This window comes from Poeciliopsis prolifica, unplaced genomic scaffold (assembly GCF_027474105.1).
Source record: "Poeciliopsis prolifica strain line A6 unplaced genomic scaffold, Auburn_PproV2 SCAFFOLD001, whole genome shotgun sequence".
Lineage (NCBI taxonomy): Eukaryota > Metazoa > Chordata > Actinopteri > Cyprinodontiformes > Poeciliidae > Poeciliopsis > Poeciliopsis prolifica.
The window spans coordinates 15,689,556-15,710,262 of NW_026562376.1; the positions used below are offsets into that span (position 1 = coordinate 15,689,556).

The 20,707-nt window shown below is 39.4% G+C and overlaps 2 protein-coding genes across 5 annotated transcripts in view; both read left to right on the forward strand.

Moving 5' to 3' along the window:
- Positions 1–305: 305 nt before the first annotated feature.
- On the forward strand, positions 306–8,351 carry mapk12a (mitogen-activated protein kinase 12a). The gene is made up of 12 exons (XM_055028530.1): positions 306–548; positions 1,334–1,463; positions 2,211–2,269; positions 2,385–2,496; positions 2,587–2,616; positions 2,697–2,744; positions 4,103–4,217; positions 4,743–4,814; positions 4,942–5,021; positions 5,991–6,069; positions 6,176–6,349; positions 6,502–8,351. The coding sequence occupies exons 1-12, from the start codon at positions 430–432 to the stop codon at positions 6,567–6,569; spliced, it is 1,086 nt and encodes a 361-aa protein (XP_054884505.1). The 5' UTR covers positions 306–429; the 3' UTR covers positions 6,570–8,351.
- An 11,492-nt stretch (positions 8,352–19,843) lies between these two features.
- The window catches only part of mtss1la (MTSS I-BAR domain containing 2a), a 32,134-nt gene continuing 31,270 nt past the window's right edge, over positions 19,844–20,707 (forward strand). For all 4 annotated transcript variants that reach the window (XM_055034147.1, XM_055034156.1, XM_055034165.1 and 1 more), the window contains exon 1: positions 19,844–20,414. In XM_055034147.1, the coding sequence (XP_054890122.1) occupies positions 20,346–20,414 (69 nt within the window). In that variant the 5' untranslated portion in view covers positions 19,844–20,345. The remainder of the gene's footprint in view (positions 20,415–20,707) is intronic.

Below are 20,707 nucleotides of genomic sequence, written 5' to 3' on the forward strand. Positions count from 1 at the left end.
CATTTCCTTCTATTTCTGGTTGCGTGTCAGTGATGGATCTCTTCACAACCTCGCTTTGGCTGTAAAGACAAAGCGAGGCTTCATGTCCCAGCATGTCCTCAAATAATTACCACCTGAACTCATGCACCCAGGAATCCTATTTAAAACCATGTGTTGTATGTTTTTCTTTTTTTTTAAGTTTCCAACTAACACTGTTCGTCACCTTTAATTATTGACTTACAGCAGAAGTCGGGAGTGGCTTTCTCTCTCTCTCTCTCTGTTTTTTTTTTTTTTTTTTTTTTTTAGTGACCTCAGGGTGCGCCCTGAGCTGAACTGCGCAGTGAGCGCATAGGTGGAATCTGGGACAATGAGCGCGTAGCTCCGGAAGAGCGTAGGATCGGAGGGGAAGGTGTTCGAGATACACGTCTCGACTGACATTCATCACGCACCATGGCGAGGCGGGTCAGACCTGGCTTTTACCGACAGGAAATAAACAAGAGCGTCTGGGAAGTGCCGGACCGGTACCGCGACCTGATTCAGGTGGGGACCGGAGCGTACGGAACCGTGTGGTAAGTGAAGTGTGGCGAAGTGGAAGAAGAAGATGTTTCGTTATAAGGCGGCGGACGCAGTCAGGCAGGCTGACTGTCGCTCTTTGTTCGCTGACAAAGAGCGTCAGCGAACAGATGGTGACGTCCAAGCAAACACGCTCGAGTGAAGCAAACACGCTCGAGTGTTGCAGCCAAACAAAAGGGAAAGTAGTGTCCGCGCGTGTCTAAACGCACGCCGTTTCACTTCCTCGTACGACGATGAAGACGCGCGCGCCGCCAGCCTCCGCAGGAGCCGCTCTGACAACACCGAGCAACCAGCGGGTCAGTCAGCCGGAGTCTGGGAAGAGCGTCGGTGGGTGAGATGCTTCCTTGTGGTCAGTGAAGTTTGCAGCAGCCACGGAAAGAGCCGCCTTGCGTGCCACGTTTTTGCGCGTCTCGCAGCGTGGGGCCCCTTTATCAGCGAATACGACTTGCGTGGGCGGCTCCGAACTGCTCCGCCCGAATCATCGAATACGACTTAATAACACCTGAACGAGTCTGGAGAAGCTGTGGAGAACTATAAGAAAAAACAAACAAACAAAAAAAAAAAACAAAAAAAAAAAAAAACAGGTGGATGACAGGCAGGTGCGTGCGCAGGTGCGACTGGATAAAAATAAATAAATAAATAAAATTAAATACCTTTTTTTTGCGGTGTTCTGTTTTGTTCCCGTATTACAGAAAAGTTCCTACTTAGCTGGTTTTTTCCTCGCACTGTCGGCGCTGCGGGTGGTCAGGTGACGCTGTTGTTGCTGCGTTTCTCCCTGCAGCTCGGCGCTGGACTCCAGGACGGGAGCCAGGGTGGCCATCAAGAAGCTCTACAGACCCTTCCAGTCGGAGGTGTTCGCCAAGCGGGCCTTCAGGGAGCTGAAGCTCCTCAAACACATGAAGCACGAAAATGTGAGGCTCAGCATTACTCTTTACTCGTCTCACTTATTTTTCGAACCTTTCATTTCAGCTGATTTTGTAAGTGTGGGTTGCAGCCGATGAAAGTCCAGAAAAAAATAGTATGTCACATCACATACGATCTAAAAAAAAAAAAGTTATTTTGAAAATGAAATTTTAAGTTACTGAGTTAACATTTGAACAGCAGGCAGAGACTGACACCCTCCACATGAAGGGCAAGAAACAAAAAGTCACTACTGAAGAAGCTGACTGTTCAAACAGGGTTCTACCCAAGCATGCTAAAGGAAAGTTTACAGAAAGGAAAAAGTGTGGCAGATGAGAATCATTTAAAAGTTTTGTGGAGATTCGCATGGTGTTGACTGGGGTGGTCAACGAAAGCCTGTCAGTGACTATCTGCTGGATAACCTTAGCGGTCTCCCTCTTTATGCGTACACTATATTATAAGAGCTCTATTCTTATGAAAGATTTTGGCTGTCTTATTTAGTTAATTTTTCGTAAAACTGGGTTTTCATTAAAATGTCACATGAGCATCACTTTTGACAGAAATAAATGCTTAAAACACTTTTTTTTATATATTAGTTGCATATTACAATTTTTGGAGATGTGACTAGTCAGTTTCATTTATGCAGAATTAAAAACTGAGACCAGTGGCTGGTCGGCTCTCGTCTTAGCAGATCCTTACTGATGTCTAATTAGCAAAATGAAAGAATCCAGTGTGTGATATTTTGTGCTCTCATGCAGGTGATTGGCCTTCTGGATGTGTTTACCGCAGACCTTTCTTTGGACCGATTCAAAGATTTGTAAGCATTCATTTATGACCTCTCATCCTGGTGCCGCCAATAGAAATGTAAATGTCATGTACTAAGGTGTGCCGTAGAATCTGACACGAATCACAACCTGCTTTTACCTTTCAAGCTGTCTGGTGATGCCGTTCATGGGAACTGACCTGGGGAAGCTGATGAAGAAGACCAAACTATCAGATGAAAAAATCCAGTGTTTGGTTTATCAGACACTGAAAGGACTCAAGGTCTGATACGGTTCACACAGGCTGTTTGTTCTTTTTTTTCTTTTTTAAGTTTTAGCTGACTAAATTAATGCTCTTATTTCTTTCTTCCAGTATATCCATTCTGCTGGTATAATTCACAGGGTGGGTTTGTTACCTGTTACGACAGAGACTTTCTTTCCTCTGAGTTGCTAATTTATGGCTTTTTATGTCAACAATTGCAGGATCTCAAACCGGGAAATCTTGTCGTCAACCAGGACTGCGAGCTCAAGGTACAGCTCTCTGCGTCACACTGTGGTTTAAACAAATCCTTCCCATCGCTTACAGTTGACCAATTTGTTGGCATCCTTGTGACGATTTGAACAAAATGCAAAACCAACTATTGTTGCAGGAAAAATGAGATCGCAATGAAATAATTGCAAAGAAAATCCAACCTTTTTCTTGACAGCAGCCATTTACTGGAGAAATTGTTTAATTGTTTAAAAATAATCATAAGTGGCATAATAGCTGGCTCCACAGAAATATCCTCCAGACTCAATTTCTTTACCATGCTCTCTTTAGTTTAGCTTAACTTGTATTTGTTTTAAGATTTAGGTATGTGAATTGAAACAACTAGTTTGTAGCATTTCTCTCATATATATTAGATCGTTATTGTTCTGAAAAGCTCAGGTTTAGTTTCTCGGTGGTTTTCATTTAAAATTATCTGGTCTTGTTGAATAGAGTCCGTGCTGCCATGCACTCTAACGATGCTCTTGGGACCTTTGGAAGAGAAACAGACCCATCAATTCTTTACTAGGCTTAACACTAAGCAGAAGGTGCTTTTCCACATATCTATGTCTCATACTAGACATCCTTGAAAACTCAATCTTGGGTTTGTTTGACAAAGCCGTGCTTCTCCGGTTAAAGTCCCAGAAAGGTTTAGCAGACTCTAAGCTGGACGAGGATGTGAGTGAACACTTGTGGTTAACGGTTAAGTTTTTGTTGCACACATTTAACTGTCAGTTGTTGCTTTCGACAGTAGAAAAGGGCAAGTAGCTACATATGAAAATCATTGCAAATCTCCTCCACTTGTCCTGCATTCTTTAAACGTTTCTCTGTTGCCACAGATCTGATATAAAGATATTTGTTCAGCAGCAAGTTTCAGCAAAACTTTACTAACCTGCTGTGCAGGTGACAGAAAATGGGATTCTGTTGCATCATGTCGTATAAACTGGAAAAGTCTGACTCCCACTAATTAGAACTTCAAAGAAAATCTCAATAAGTCATATGGTAAAAATCATTCATAAACACTGACTTTTAGACGGTGGTGATGGTGGTGATTTTGCTAATCTTTATTTGCGTTGTTGTCCAGAACATAAATATACTCAAATTAGAGGTAGCAATTGTTACATTTTTCAAAAAGAGTTTTTTTTTTACTCCCCCTCTAACACAAAGTTCCATTGAGATGAAAAAAAAAAATTTACAAAAGGACTAGTCAGGACACTGTCTGTTACTGAACTGTTTGAACTGTTGTAAAAGATTAATTTACCTTAAGGCCTTTAGCAGACCTGAGGTGCCCAAATCTGTAACTGTGTTTTATGATGCCCAGTTCAAGTAATTCTTCAATTGTCTGCATTTATTGTTCCGATAGATCTTGGACTTTGGTTTGGCTCGGCAGGCGGACACTGAGATGACAGGCTATGTGGTGACCCGATGGTACAGAGCCCCGGAGGTCATCCTCAACTGGATGCATTACACACAGACAGGTAAATCTGTGGGTAAAGGTCCCAATACTGGCATTTCTGATCAGTGTGTTGTTCTCAGTAAGTCTCATCAGCAAAAGAAAACAAACAAACAAAACAAAAACAATCTTTCTATTGTTTCAATGTTTGGCATTGACTTGTTTTTTTTTTGGTATGTGAATCATTCGCTTTCTCAGGGTTTCTGCTGTCACATGACATTAGCTTTTTTTTTTTCCTGTGAAAAAAGTTTTAAAAAGTCTGAACTTGGTGAAAATATTTACTGCATGAAAAAAGACTTGTGATTATTATTTTATAAATCTTGAGTGTTTGATGTTTTAATGCTGAGTTCAGAAGTAGGCCGTCATCCTGCTGTTGCTATGATTTCGAAATCAGAACTTACAAGACACTGTTTATCCACTAGGTGGAGCTGCCTTAACAGCCAGCACTGTAAAATTTTCTTTCAAATACATTTCATTTCAAGTTGCAGATCGATGACCTTCAATTTTATCATGCTATGTCTTCATCGGTGCTGCTTTGTCTGTTCCACAGTGGATATTTGGTCTGTGGGCTGCATCATGGCAGAGATGCTGCAAGGAAAACCCCTTTTTAAAGGCAGCGACCGTATCCTTTCATTTTTCTTTTTTACCATACTCATCCTCCGGGTTTATGCAGAGGATTTATTTTCTAATTTTATTTTCAGGATCAACTTATACTCATCTGCTTTTTGAACCTTAATGTTTCTCCTCAGACCTAGATCAGCTGAATCAGATCATGAAGGTCACAGGAACGCCAAGTCAAGAATTCATATCAAAACTAGACTCCGAGGATGTGAGTTCAGATTTTAAAAAATGAGACTATAAATATGTGATGTAGCAGATGGGTTTGGAATACATATAAGTTTATCCTCTCTTAACCCTCATCATGCTGACTAAATGTCAACTTGCAGTCACCAGGAGCATGAAGGTTAAATGATCTTACAACAAACATCTTTAGTGAATTTAAAATGTCCATGATGATATTGTAGGAAGCACCTTCATCATTTTTTCTTACACCATTACCACTGGTAAAACAGCACCACAGCATGATCCTGCCACCATTGTGCTTTACGGTTGGTACATCGATTTTGAATTGAAACCTTCACCCTGGACTCTGGACTCCACCACTTTCAGATGTACCTGATTTAGTCATTTCAAAACAAGTTTGGATGTGTGTTTGGAATCAATGTACTGCCGTATTGCCCAACTGTATTCAAGATTTAAGAATCTGATCCAAATTGATCAGGCAGATCAGGAACAAGAAGGTCTTCTGCTGAGAATGGGAAACTGCTGGAACACCAGTGTCCCTGGAGAAGAAAGCATCACAATGCTGTGACCTGAGAGAATAGGCCGCTGCTTCACAATGGAGCCTTTAAGGTTGACTGAAACTTGCTGCTGCCCTTACTATCAAGTATGTTTGGAGGAGTCTTTTAAAGCTCCTGGTGACTCCTGTGCCAGTGGTAAAGCATGATGGCGGCAGCATCATACCATGGGGTTGTTTGACCACCAGAGGCAGCAGGCTATTGCATTGGTGGATAGAGTTAAAGGTGGACAGCCAGAAAATTCTCATTGAAACAAAAGCTGGGTGGTTAAAACTCAAACCCAGTTGTGTCCGACCCAACTGGGTTTGAGGTGGTTAAATCGGCCTTCTGGAATATCTTTCCCAAAATTCTTAAGCTCAACACCATGACACCAACAACAGTGTATAAAACATGGTATCATGTGTATGTGTGGATTAACATCATTAAGTATTTGCTTTTAGGCTAAAAGTTACCTCAAAAGTCTCCAAAAAATAGAGAAGAAAGAGCTTAAGACATTGTTTCCATCGGCTAGTTCCCAAGGTACAGTTTTCTTATTTGTATATTAAAGATATATTTTGTTAAGCTTACCTCTTTGTTCTTATTTTCAGTCATTTCTGGATTCTTCCTTTTTTTTTTCTTTTACTAGCCCTGGCAGTGCTGGAGCGAATGCTTCTGCTAGATCCTGAGGAAAGAGTGACGGCTGTTGAGGCTCTGTCGTTGCCTTACTTTGCTGTATTTCGGGAACCGGCAGAGGAGACTGAGGCTCAACCATACGACAACTCACATGAAGACAAGGAGTTGACTTTGGACCAGTGGAAGCGTAAGGATGAAGCCTACCACTGATCAATACTTTAGGAGGCCAATAAAATCAGCGTCGAGGATGTAATTTCAGACTGATGGAGGGGATGTGGGGTTTTCTACATGACCTATGACGTTTTACTGAATGCATTTCTGCTGTACTTCTTTCTATAGGTTGTGCCTTCACAGAAATCTTGAGCTTCCAGCGTACGATGTTGGATGCAAAGGAAACGCCACTTTAGAGATGAGTGAACTCCAGCGGAGAACCAAAGCAAACTAATTCTGAACAAAGAGGACTTTTTGATTAATACGTGTCCAACAGGCCTGCTGCAGATGCAGATTTTAGAATTTTCTAAAGTAATTTGGTAAAGAGACATCTTCAAGCTTGTCGCTCCTACACAGCCCTGTGTTATCTTTGGCCTCACCAGCAGCTCTGAAATGTTTTGAAATGTCAGAAGGCATCTTCAGTTCAGACCAATAGAAATTTAAGGAACATCTCCTCTTTAACGACAAGGAAACATCTGCACCTGAATTTGGAGGAAGTATTTGAGTTTCTGTGAAAATAGTTGCCATTTTTAAGCATTCCTTTCCATTTATGTTGTTCTGGATAGCTAAGTGTATCAAATGTTTTCAGACATATCTGGTACTATTAATTTTCTTCTTTCTGCTCCATCTCAATAGGTTACTTGTGATTTTTTATTTTATTTTTTTTTATCAAAACCTTTACAAATGAAAGTTTTTTTTTAAATACATAAAGCTATCATTATTATTATTATTGCATTGAATGGAACAGATTCAATAATCTTAAAATAGAAATCATATATCAGTGTTTTTTTTTAATATATGGGCAATGTGGCTCAGTCCCCAGGTGAAGCTTTATTTCATGTTTAGTTTTTTTTCTAACAAATTTAATCAGCTCTAGTTTTAAAGTGCTCTGTAGTCAGACCTACACATTCATCATTCAGAGATGAATGGAGTTTTTTTAAAGTGTAGTTTTATTTTGCCTTTCTTTTTGGTAGAGAAACACAAAAAGAGCATTTTTAATTTGTTTTGGTAGAAAATAGTCACAAAACCAGGTTCATCTGGTTGAGCCTGAACTGAATTTGATCGCTGATTTTGGATGTAAGAAGAGTTTGGGATTATTGAAATTTTTATGAGCAAGAGGGGATGTTTGGTTTTCATAAAAATGTCAAAATCGTTCTTGTAAATATGAATATGTTTTACTTCTTTAAATGTCAGACAAAATATGCAATAAGAGGTGGCTGCATTTTTTTTATTTTAATTTTTTGCAGAAAGGGATTTGTTAGGTTGTTTATGGGGGTCAGGCTGAGGGCTCTCACCATTCCTGCAGAAAGCTCCTCTGCATTGAACTATTTGACATACACTGATCAGTCATGCATTACTAGTCAACTGGGCAGCATTATTTTCATGTCAATTGTGTATGTTAGCAAATAGCAAATGTAAGAATTAATTTGAGTGACCAAATTTTATTAATCAAAATATTTAGTTTTATATACCTTCCCCATGAGCAATGAGTTTTTCCAATATCTTTTCAAACAAACATTTGATTACATTTTTCTTTTTTTGACACTTGTGCATCTGTGCGTGGCCTTCTTGTTTCTACCAGGTGCCTTACAGATACAACCAAACGCAAATAGAGCTGAGAAGAACAAGAATTTTCTCACCAGGTCTGCACAATAATCCACTTATTGATTACAGAAAAAAAAGTGAAAAACATTCTTGATTCTGCTGTTTTTGTGAAACAGTTACTCATGACACAATAATCGGTCCAATAATCAATCCATTTATTGCATAATCAATGGATTGATTTTTAAATGGATTGATTATCCTATTACTGGATAATCAACTCTGTTCAGCATGTTTAGTGACAACATGCTGAATGTGGTTTATTACGTAGCAACACACGACGGATTTATAGTTTTCCTGCTCACACTTTTGTAGTTGTATGTCTTTAAACTGTGTGGACAAAATGAATTAAAGGGCACAGAGCAAAATAAGAAAAAGGACTTGTCGTTTTTGTAAAATATTCTTCAAAGAAAACCTTTTAATGTGCATATTTGTTACACATAAGGTAGTTCTCCCTGAAAACTGCCAATGTTTATAATTTTTATTGTAAAGTCCTGAATTTATTTGATTGGTAGCTTATTAAACATTATTAAACCAAGCAATGTATTCTGACGTGTGTAAGCTTAGTTCACATTAACACTAGGTGGCAGCATCAAAACGAGCAAGATCCTGTTCACTCCAGGAATTCTGAAAGTTCTCAATCCATCTTGTTTCAGACTGAAATATCTCGTCAAAGAGGGAATTTTCTTCCATATGAGTTTACCCTTGTACTGAAGAATGCCAAAGAAGGAGTCCCAAGAGATTCCACTGGTTCTTTGACTTTTCTTTCTGGTTCCACTATCATCTCAAGCTCCTGATTTATTATTTTTTATCTAAATGTCAGTTAGTTAATTAAGTGAAGAAAATATTGATTACAATTTGCATGCCAGTCTTGGCCCTGTGAGTGTCGGAGCGTACTTGTGTTCATCTCTTTCGTGTCCGGTTTTATTTTTCTATTTCATGTGATTAAATTGGTCAGAGATGAGCTGCCCTGGCAGCTGTTGCAGTGATTTATCGTACTCCAGGCACCCCTGACAACCCGTGTTTTTTCCCTCTGAATATGATTGATGATCTCAAAAAACGAATGTTTAAACATTCTTGCCGAATGCCTGTTTGCTTTGGGATTCTGCTCATTCTTCTGCGCGATTCTCCACTGCTGGGTGTTGAATTTAGCAGTCTTGTCTCAAGTGACCTCCAGAGCCTTGACTCCCAGAGACGGCTCCCCGGCGGATGAGCTTCCTTCCTGGGGGTGAGCATTTCCAAATCAAACCGTGGCTGCTGTGTCCTCGCCGCATACACACAGGCACACGCATTCATGGGGTCAGGGTGCTGCTGGTTCACTAAAGAGTCACAGAGTTCTCTTTTTTTTTCTGCAGGAGACAGATAAACAAGGGGGAAAGTACATTTTCTTACCCCACAACCTTCCAACTGCAACAGCAAATGGAGTGACTGCCTCTTGTTTGCTGACCCTGCAGTCTGTTTGTACAGTTCAGTGGATTTAAGCTCTAAGACAAACATGCCACGAAGCAAGGAAAATACTTTTTTTCCTTTTTTGTTGTTGTTTTGCTTCCAATAAACTTTAAAGCCGATGGACAGCTCGTAAGGTTTTCTGAAGATGTCTCTTTGAGCCAGGAGACTTTTTACACATATTTGGTTGGATTTCTAAAAATAAGATGAATGCTTTTGTTTGTTTGCTTCTTAGGCTGTTTAAGTTTGACCTAAGACTTACTAACGCTTGTAAGGCTTCTAAAATCAAAAGGGTGTCCTAGAGTTGAAATATTTGGCCTTTTCTTATTGGCAATAAGTCACAAGCAACGTGAGCCCATATTTTCCCATATTTTGAAGAGAATCTATGAAAAATGTCAAAGATAACACCGTTTAGCAGGGGCAGTAATGTGAGCCCAACAATCAGTTGGCTGAAAACTTGGCAGACATAACGTGATTAATTGTTCAAGTCCTGCTTTAGTTCTTTACTGGACTTTTTTTATTTCCAGCTTCTGCTAAATTGAAACACTTAAAACGTTGATCGTTATTGATGAGAGCTTCATTAAACAATCACATGAGCTCCTTCAAATTATTATATGCACAACAGCTTTCCAAAATGAATTGCCCTATAGTGTGTTGCAGAAATATGAAGCGATTCTCCTCTAACTTTTATACATTTAGTCACATCACAACGACTAACAATCTTGTGTATCATTAGGCTTTTTACGTGACGGACCGACACTAAATGGCAGATCACTGTGAAATGGAAAGAAAATAAAAGTTTTCCACAAATAATACATTAAAAAGTGCAGAATGCATTACTGTCCAACCCTCTTTACTTTGAGACCCTTACTAAAACCCAGAGCAACCAGTTTGCTTCTGAAGTCCTTTAATTAGCGAACAGTTAGCCTCAATCTACAAATCTTCATACGTCTCAATTAGCACTGTCCAGCCGAGTATTTGAAAGTGGACACAGTATGTGTCACAGTATGACACAAATGCAACCCTACCAATATATGACTGTCCATCTAAGCTAATTAGTGGAGCAAGGAGCTCATTAATCATAGAAAACAGAAATATGGGCAAGAAGAAAGCCATTCTTGATTAAAAACATACCAAGTCTCATTTCCAGTTAGTCACAATCCTTGAGGGCGCGATAGAAAATATGCAGAAGATGTTGCTTTTGTCAGATGAAAACAAATTTGATTTTTGATTTTGTTTATCCGGATACCTACCCTATCCGGAATACACCCGCTGTGAGAGACGATGCTTTTCAGCTCTTTAGCTGATCAAGACCCGATAGAAAGATGGATCAAGCTAAAGACACCTGTTTGAGATGTCAAAACATTTCAGACAGTGGTGGAGGTTCACCGTCCAGGAGGGCAGCAAATCCATACGTACAACCAGAGCTTTAGTAGAATGATAATTTATGTCTGCGTGACCCAGGCATAAATCCAAATAAAACTCTGTGCTAAGAGTTAAAGCTGGTCCTCACTCACTGAAGCTCCTTTTAGAATACGTCTGATCTGCTTTTCATTTTAGGCCTGGACAGAACGTCCAGCCTTGTGAAGAGAGCAAGAATACAAATGCAAATGCACACAAAAACCAAATATAAGCCATAGATGTTTGTAGATGGAACAAGGCAAATTGTAAAAAAAGAAAAGAAAAGAATATTCGCCAGTACTAACATGTGCACGCAAATGGAAACCCTTGACAGAGCAGAATCTGAAGCAGAAATTGACACTGACTACAGAGGGAGCCCACGAGGAATGGCAGCAATGCTCAAACAGTGATCTGACCCGGGTCACTCTCCTTTCTTAGTCTGGAATGTCAGTTATAACTGTGTTTATTTTATGTGTGTGGGAGGGAGGCACATCTCTGCAAATCTCGCTATGGTACGATCCACACAGTCATCTTGGACTCTTGGATGTGCTCGCAGTCAATTTTCATTCCTCTGCATACCAAATTCAGAAAGATTAATATAACAGGGGTGAGCCTGGGAATGTCTTTTCTCTCCACAAAGACAGAAACGTTGATAGCTGAAGAGGCGATAAACACACTTGAACCTGCAGCCCCTATCGTTATCCTCATCAGAGAGCATCAGGTTGTATTGAAATGAATCACAGCGGAATGTCAGGAGTGAGAGGCTTTTTATCACCCAGATAATTTGCTCTGTCACGTCCTTGCTGGAGATACTGATTCAAGGACTCACCAGAGATAAACTGACTGAAATGTTTGCCTGGAGGTGAAGCAAAAAGCTGTCAGCTTGCTGTCCATGCTAATATATTTTTTGAAGCTCTGAAATGTAACGTTAGATATTTAAAGATATGTGAATGTTAATTTGGTTCAAAAATGTCAGTGTGGTTCTGCATTATCAATCTAAAGATCATGTGGAGGAACAGCATGTTAACACAGGGTTTATATTCATCTTAAGGATCCATTTGAACAGATTGCATGAATGTTGAAATTGAATGATAATATTAGTAAATGCAACTTTAGCCATGTATAATTTTTTGTGCTATTTTTCTCTAAATTACACATTTGAAATTAGACTTACAGGCTCAAATAAACAAATGTATTCCCACAAATATTTACATGAATATTTATTAGCAATTTGTGAAGAAACCTCACACCTTTTTGTCCTTCTAGAAGCTTTGCAATAACATGTTTTACCTATTTTAAGAGCAGATTTGATGTGTGTTTGGGACAGCTGTCTAGTTGTAGCACCCAGCTGAATCAGTGTTGGCTGTTCATTTGAGGATCCAGTAAGGCCGATCCTCAGACGCTCACCATGATGCTGCCATCACCATGCTTCGCACCTGGTGTAAACACCTATGATTGGCTCATCTATACATACCTCTTCTTTTATGGGCATACACCAAAATCGCTGCTTCATCACATCAGAAAAGTTTTGTTCATGATCAGTAACCTGTCAGTGGATGCTGATGCAAACTGCTATGTAGTGTGACTCTTATTATTCCAGTAGTTTGCAGGTTATGACAGGCCAAAGCCTGGCTGGCTGTTTTAATACTTCCTTAATCAATATTTTTACATGGGTGTTCACGATCATGAACAGAAAGTGATTTTTGTAATCTGGTTAAGGACAAGGAGATACGTATATGTGTTCTCAATAAAGCTTGAGATGTCAGATTTTTTTTTTTTTTTTTTTTTGCATTTGTTAATGTTATATACTGTTTCATTACACCCTGAGAAATAATGGTTTGTTTACATTATGCCTTAAAAAGCCTTAAATTCATGTAATATTCATGCCCATGATGAGTGATGACAAACTTCTTAATATTCTGCTGGTTGACATAGACATAGAATTGAACCACTAGAATACTTTCAGTTTTCTGCTTGCTTATTTTACAAAGAGCAGGATACAATTGTTCCCCATGTTTAAAAGGAAAACTCTCTCTCCTGCATCCCTCTGCAGTTGTTACTTGAGCCTCTGTACAGTCACAGGCCTGGTCTTTGTACACAGGGGAGAGCATGTTTTTCAGTCTCTCACTAAGAGAGCAGGAACCACCGAGGGAGAACACGGCGAAACTTTCAGACAAGTGAGGAAATCTCCTCACACTCAACACGTCCTCAGTCACTGGATTCTGAAACATGGCTGTGAAAAAGACAAAATAGGTGGTGAGATTTTTCAAGCACAAACAAGAGGGAAGTGTTGCAATGGAGGGAACACCAGTGCAGATCAGAAAATGAGAACAGCCAAGCAAACTGGTGGATGAAAGTCAAAGAAGAGGCGATGCAACAAAGGAGTGAATGGGACCCTGAAGTCCTCTTGGGAGGCCAGTTCAGTTTACATTAGTATTTCCATACTTTTCCAACAGTTGTTGGAAAACTCCTGTGGAAAAGACTATATAAAGAGTGCATACCAAAAGTTGCAATTGTTCTCCAAGGACAACTTAATTGCCTCTGGGATGTGTGTATCACATTCAGAAGCATTTTTTTTGTTAAAGAGGTTCTCAGTCCCTCCTGAGACACAAGAATAATAGGAGTCAGCTGATTATTGTAAAAAATAATTGTTCTTAGCTGTTTTGTGTAATTTTGTTCATGTCAGGGTTTTGGGTTTTGTTAATTTCGGTGTTCCTTTTCTTTGATTAGGTCAGCCATGTTTCTGTTTCACTTTGGTTCAGTCTTTTCTTAATGTTTCTAGTTAGATTTACTTTTCATGTCTAGTCCCTTAGTTACTCTAGTTTCATATGTTGTTTTTGTCTTAACTTTTTAGTCACCTTCTCTCTCTCTCTTTCTCTTTCTCTTTCTTATGTCAATTCACCTACAAAAACATCTTAATTAAATCAACATCTTGCTACAGTGACTGTCTAAAAAATCTTTCAGCACTTTGTGATGCTAGCAGTAGCAATGTCCCTGAACAAAACAGTTAGGAAATCCCGCAGCTTTTAAAACTTGGATACTGAGCAGGGCTAGAATAGACTTGAGATCATTTTCATAAAATGAATAAGGAATATCAATATGTAATTTCCTTAAATGGTCCCCCTAAATCGCTTTCAGTAAATCAGGTTCAAAAGAGGAGTGAAATCATTGCTTCAATTTGTAGATCTTTGATAAAAGTTATAACAAGGAATCATTGCAATTGTTTTGCACAAGTATCAATATTGCAGTGATCCGTGGAAGATTTTCAATAATAGTTAAAGTCTGTGGATGAACAGGAGTTTTATTAATATTCGGCTGAAGGAATGTTTATCAGATTTTGTCAGCGTTATAGAAACTTAATCTTCCACTCCCACATAAAAACAGGATTGATGGGGTTGTGCTTGAAAGTCAGCTGTTAAAAGTTTGCTGTTCCCTTCCAGATGGAGAACAACAGTTTGGATTTATTCAATATAAGCGAATTCCTTTAGTGACAAGCTATCTGTGGTGGAAAAAGAGGACTAAAGTTAAGCCACATACATATGTCCAGTGTTGAATAATCCACTTCTCTTCTGTCTGTCTGCCTGCTTAGCATGACTGAGGTTTGTCCTTTTCTTGCAGGGAACCAGAACATTCTGCCTGGTTTGGACGAATCCCTACAGGTGAGCTTACCGCGAGGTTCAAACAAAGTTTCTTAACATCCACCCAAGAAAGACGGAATACAAGCTTGTATGGTTATTGATTGAACATAGATACTACGTTACCTCTCCTACCGCTTCCAGAAACATAATTGGCAGCAAGATGGAAAAAAATAAGAAACATTGGTTTTATTTTTTTGGACTGATACGATATGCTGAAAAATAACAAACATCTGTAGATACTTATGTTGATGCTGATATGTAGTGCGTTTTTTTCTCCCAACTTGCAATAATTACCCACTTTGTGTTGGTGTATCAAATAAAATCCCAATAAAGTACTTTGAGGTCTGTGGTGGTAAGATGGCAAAATCTATAAAACAGAATGAGTGCAGTCTGAAATGCTTTTACTGCGATGTTAAGTATTTGACCCAATGTCTGACTGATGACCACGGAAAAACAAAATGTGGAAGAAGGCTCAAAAACATTCACTCACAATGTCAGATGAAAACTTACCCCAAAACTAAAACCCTCACACACAGAGTTATATAACCCTCCAAAGTCTTGTGGGTCTGCTCAGCTTGATGTGTTTAGGACTGATGATTGCTTTCAGTTGTTCAGGCTTACTAGAGAAAAAGAGAGGCAAAACAGAAACCTTTGCATACTTTCCTAACTAAAATCCATCCTGAATTTAAACAAAACAAAACAAAAAAAAGCCTCTCTTGCAAACACATCGGTGGTGTGGAAGAGAACAGAACAGACCCCCTTTTTTCCAAGAGAGGGGCTTGACGGCGGTGGCGAGGAATGTCATCATCTGTGAGAGGATATTTTCTGTTTTATAGCTGCTTTCGCAGGGATGCCAGTTAGCCCTGTGGTGAGAGCACAGAGAGACGAGGCTCCGGTCCCAGTCTGTCCACGTGGGCAGACAGGAGTTACCAAACCAGACACAGTTGCTAAATCTAGTTTCCACAAGTTAATAAAATGATAGCATGATTCTGTTTTTGTTTGGGTTATTCTTAGATTCTTTTTGCTTCTGCAGTATTGAGTGTTTATTGCTTTACTATTGTTTAAGTTCTCTCCTATGACAGAAAGTGGTGTATCTTGTTTCTCCAAAAATACCCAGAGCAGAGGCAGTTTTTCCCTACTGTTTAGGAAGAACAAAGGGTATCATATGCTGATCATGTAATTGGTTCGTAAATAAACATTGGTGACGTTCCCTCCCATAGGGAGGGAACGCCGAAAGGGTGATGCGACAAAAGAGAGCCATGGTACGACAATAATAGATTCACCAACAAGTTTGAATTAAAATTGTAGTCTGAAGACTAAATTCTATGGTGAGAATGCCTGTGGATATTTTTAAGTTCTGCTCTGCATCGACATTCATCTTGTGGTTTAAAAATAAAGCCGATGAATGATGGAGGAAAGTGTGTATGGCAGATGTACAGGGCAGACAGGATGTTAGTTGGGAATGCTGTGTGGTGACCTTATGGACGTGTCGTAAAAGAGCAGTGATGTTTGTCTGTAAAATATAGAACGGACTGAGCCTGGCTGCCTATTACTCTCCCTGAAGGTGGAGCTTATCATGAAATTCTAAACGTCGCATGAATGTGACCCAGATTGGTGGGTTGAATGGCTTGATAATTTCATTTGGTGGGATTCTATCAGCATGCCACATCTTGACTTCATAACATGTTCCTTTCTTTACAAGAGTTCTCATGAAGTCAATCTTCTTTTGATTTGGATGTATGCTTGGACTCAATTTGATGTTGGTAAAATGAAAAAAAAAATCATTTTACCACTGGGAGTTCACTTCATCACTAGGAGTGTTACACGTCTTTCTATCAGATTTGGGGTCAAAACAAATTGCTAACAATTTCTCACCTCGACAAAGACCCAGGTTTAGGGAAAAGTAACTGCCTACTTTGATGCTGCCACCACCACGTGTCACGGTGTGAAGTATGCACTTTCTGAGATTCCCAATGCTTATTTAGGCTAAACGTACATTTTGGGAATGATGCCCAAAAGTTCTAGGTTTGTTGTTCCTTCAGACCAACACATTCTCTCAGGAGGATCTGATAGAGTTTATCCAGACTTTGATGTTTCGTTTGAGAGAAAAGACATTGATTCAGCAACTCCACCTCTAAGTTCACACAATTGTAGAACACAGCAGATTTTTATTTTGTGTAGAATTCATTTTACATTTTGAGTAAGAATATTTTTACATTCTTACTTACTCAAAATGTAAAAATATGTTGCAGATATTTCTGTTCTACAACAACTGTTCTCTTGTGTGGGAAGGGAACATATTTGGACTTCCCAATTATAAAAGATTATTGGAAAGAGATCAATAGTGCCTTAAAATATATTTTTAAGCAGAACATTCCTTTGGAGTTCAAGCTCATGTATTTTGGGATAATTTCCCAAGAAGCTTCAAAAAGTAACAAAAATCTGATGACTATTTTATTAGCAGCGAGTAAGAAAAACATTACAAGAAAATGGTTATCACAGGACGAACCAACCTTAGATGACTGCATTGACATAACGTTTAACATGTATATAATTGAAAAAATAACAGTCTCTCAATCACAAGACTGAACAATTCAGTAAGTAGTAGCAGATTTGGGTAGACTATGTTAAACCTAAAAGATCTGATTTCATTTCTGAAGATCAAACTTGTTTGAACCTTTCCTACAATCCACTCTCCTAAGATAGCCATATTCTATAATTATTTATACAATTTTACTTCTTCTCTCACACTCAATTTTACTCCTTACCTTATAATCTTTCTCAAGGAATGTAGTTGCATTTTTGATTTTTTCTGTCATAAGGCAATGGTCTACTTGTGCACCTTCTTTCAAATGTTAGAGTTGATTTTGTGATGTAGATGCCTAAGACCATGTCTGAGTGATAGTTTCTTGAGAATAAATAAAGATAAAATTAAAAAAAGAAGACAAAAAGATAAGCAAAAATGGTAAAACCACCGTAGTATATAAAAAGCGAGAAAGCTCCAGATAAGCACAAATAAAATAATTTTAACATCAATGGTCCCCATATGTACTTTTCAAGGTAAGAAAACACATTTTATGTCGTAATTCCTTCAGAATCAATGACTATAGCTAAAAATAAAAAGAAGGCAAAAAGAAAAATAGAAAGAAAAAATAAAAACTCATAATTGTATATAATAACCCAAGGAATGACAAATAAAGGCAAATAAAATAATAGTAAGAACACTGATCCCCATACGTAGCCTTTTAGAAGAGAAAACCAACTTTCCTCATTTCTTGCTGTTTTGTTTGCAGCAAAGTCTTGAAAAGAAACTTCTTCAGACAGGCAACTTTGTTCTTCTAGAAGTTCGGATAGATCATTCCCTGGGCCTGTGCTTTCTTCATGCATACTGGCACCAAATGTCGTCTTCTTTACAACTAAACTCAAGTCTTCAGACTTGAAGTTTTCTGCTTCAAAGCTAACTTCCCCAGCCGGGAAGAATCGAAAGAAAGAGAATCTGTATTGTCGTTGCTAAACATGCAAACCTCCCAGACGCAGATAAATCAAAAAGAAAAGAATCAATCTCATCATAAGCTGAGAAGCAAACCTCCCCAGATGGGGAGTCACTAAAACCAGCCTGGTTCAGTAACAAGTGCAAGTTGTAATTAGGCCTGTCACGTAGCAGTCTGTATCACTGCAAATCCTAGAAGCCTCTTACTGAAAATACTCTATTGTTGAATCACAGTTTGAGGAAGAAGATGCTCAAAATCCTTTGCACTTCAATCTCCAGAGGTACCATGGCATCCAGCTTCATGAGCAATGTAAGACAAGGCCTGAATTTTCTCCATCCACTGTCCTTCTCTGCGCTGGATCCCTTCTAACCCAATTAGAAGGGTGAGAAGGCAGGCAGACCAGCTCCTGTGCAGCTGCTCCCAGTTCCAAATCATCTTGTTGCTATGGTTATGCATCATTAAAAATGCCCCCAAAATAAAAAAGCATCGTTTAAAAAAATAAAAAATCCTTCTAGCTGTAACATCCAAAACCAGAGAGAATGGTTGTCCAAAAAATTCTTTGGTTCCAGAAATGAAAGAAAACAACCAGATCTATTTGGAAATGACTACAGTTCCTTCAGTGTTACCATCCCACAATAATAATAATAATAATAATAATAATAATAATAATAATAATAATAATAATAATAATAATAATAATAATAATAATAATAATAATAATAATAAAGTGTTTTTGTGACCATTTGCCCCATATTCACTCAGTGTATAATTAGATAAAAAATATCTGGTTTTGATACTATTGCTGGTATCAAAACCAGCAATGCTGGTGCCAATTGTTCCACCTTTTCCTGGCAATTATTTTTCTTTACCACGACATGTCCAATTGAGCATGTGGTGCTGCACTAAATACAGATGCCTCTATACCATTATTACTGATCATTGTAACATTATTTCAGTCCTTTATTTCTGGTTCTTCAAATCCACAACAAGCTGACCACACATCCAAATTTGAGAAGAATAAAAGCAGTTTGTTTCCAAATTACAACTCAAAAACGTGTGGGAAGGATTTATCATGTTCTCGGTGTAACAAGTGTCACAAACCTGCTATTTTGACAGGGATGTGTGTCTTTGAGATTATTCCCCCAAGATTGTGCTTGGTAAGAGAGCTCCAATGGACAGAATGGTGGATGGAAGTCTAACTTCTCCCAATTGCAGTATAAACAGTTTGGGATGCATTCAACATTTTATGCACTATCAAGGCTGGAGAAGTAATTATGTGTTTTCAACTTGTCACAACCCAGGAGCCAAACATTTAAATCTTAAGAAAATGAGCCGTGTGCTAGAGCTGAGAGATGCTCAGGGTGAGTCCTTTGCAGGAAATCAACAAACTTCCTCGATGTGAAACAAATGCACAGTATAAATTACTTTTAATCAACATTTTTTGTTCATAATTTTTAGTTATGTAAGCGGCATAATATGCATAACATGGGTATTAATGTATTTAATAAAACATTTTTAATTATTATTATTATTATTATTACTTTTTTTGTTGTTTTTTTGTTTGTTTTTTTACAAAACTTGAAAGTCATCAACGCCTCTCTTGTTGTGAATGATCCAGTGCGCCACTTTGTCTTTTAACAGGTTCGAGAATAAAGGGAAGCGAGGCAGAGCTGGGCGTTATCAGCCGCCTGCTCCTGCACACATAAAACCGAGGAAATCCTGCTTTGCATATGTCAGGAAAATGTTCCCTAAGAGAACAGGGTTTTACTTTTGTTTGCGTCGGGTGAAAGGAGGGCTGGAGGAGGGTGTTCCTCCCTGTCCCCTCCTCCTCACCCAGGAAAAAAAAAAGACCTGCCCCTTTTCCATTCCCATGGATCGAATTACGGGAGACTCCATCTCCGAGACATCTGCTCCGCTATTAACAACAGAGCGCGTCTCCGCGTTCCCCCTTCGCTCCCCCTTGCGATTGATCCCGTCTCCCGTTGTGTCGTTGCCCCTGGTCCTGCCCTCGACCCCCCCCCCCCACAGCCACCCGAAACTGTGCGCCCTGCGTTATTTGCGCTCATTATGAGGAGCCACATTGCATGCGCCCTCCACGTTTTCCGGCGGCTTTAGTCCCAGCCAGAAAAGCTCCAGCCCTCCCGGAGCCGCCGAGCGGAGAGACGCGGACGGAACGTGTCGGAGCAGCAGCCGGTGGCCCCGAGCCGCACATTTGTTTTTGTTCGTGCGCTCCGCGAGCTGCTGGCTGGCTGGCCGTGTGGCTTCGCGTCCTCTGATGATCGAAACCGGCATCGACGTGTTTAATGAGTGAACAAAGCTGAGCCTCGGCATCCCCCGGACTGGTTCTGCGAGCTTTCTTTCTTTTCTTTTTTTTTTCTTATTTGTTCCGGACACCATGGAGTCTGTGGAGAAGGAGTGCGGAGCGCTGGGTGGATTATTCCAGGCCATCGTGAACGACATGAAGGTAAACACGCAGATACTCGGCTCTTCTGGAGGTTTCGATCTGACCTTTGTGGCTGCACGGTGGCCAAGCAGACGCATATAATTATTTTTTCTTTTCTTTTTTTTTTCTTTTTACTGCCTTTGTCTGTTTCACCGGGTCCTCCCCCCACATCCCAACACGGAACACCGCTGCAGGACAGGCTGAGGGATGAAACGTTTCCCTTTGTGTAATATTTGCATAATGTTCAGCAGGTCCGTCAGGCAAGTGGTTGCCACAACAGTCCAGCCCGGAGTACCAACCTGTTTACCAAACAC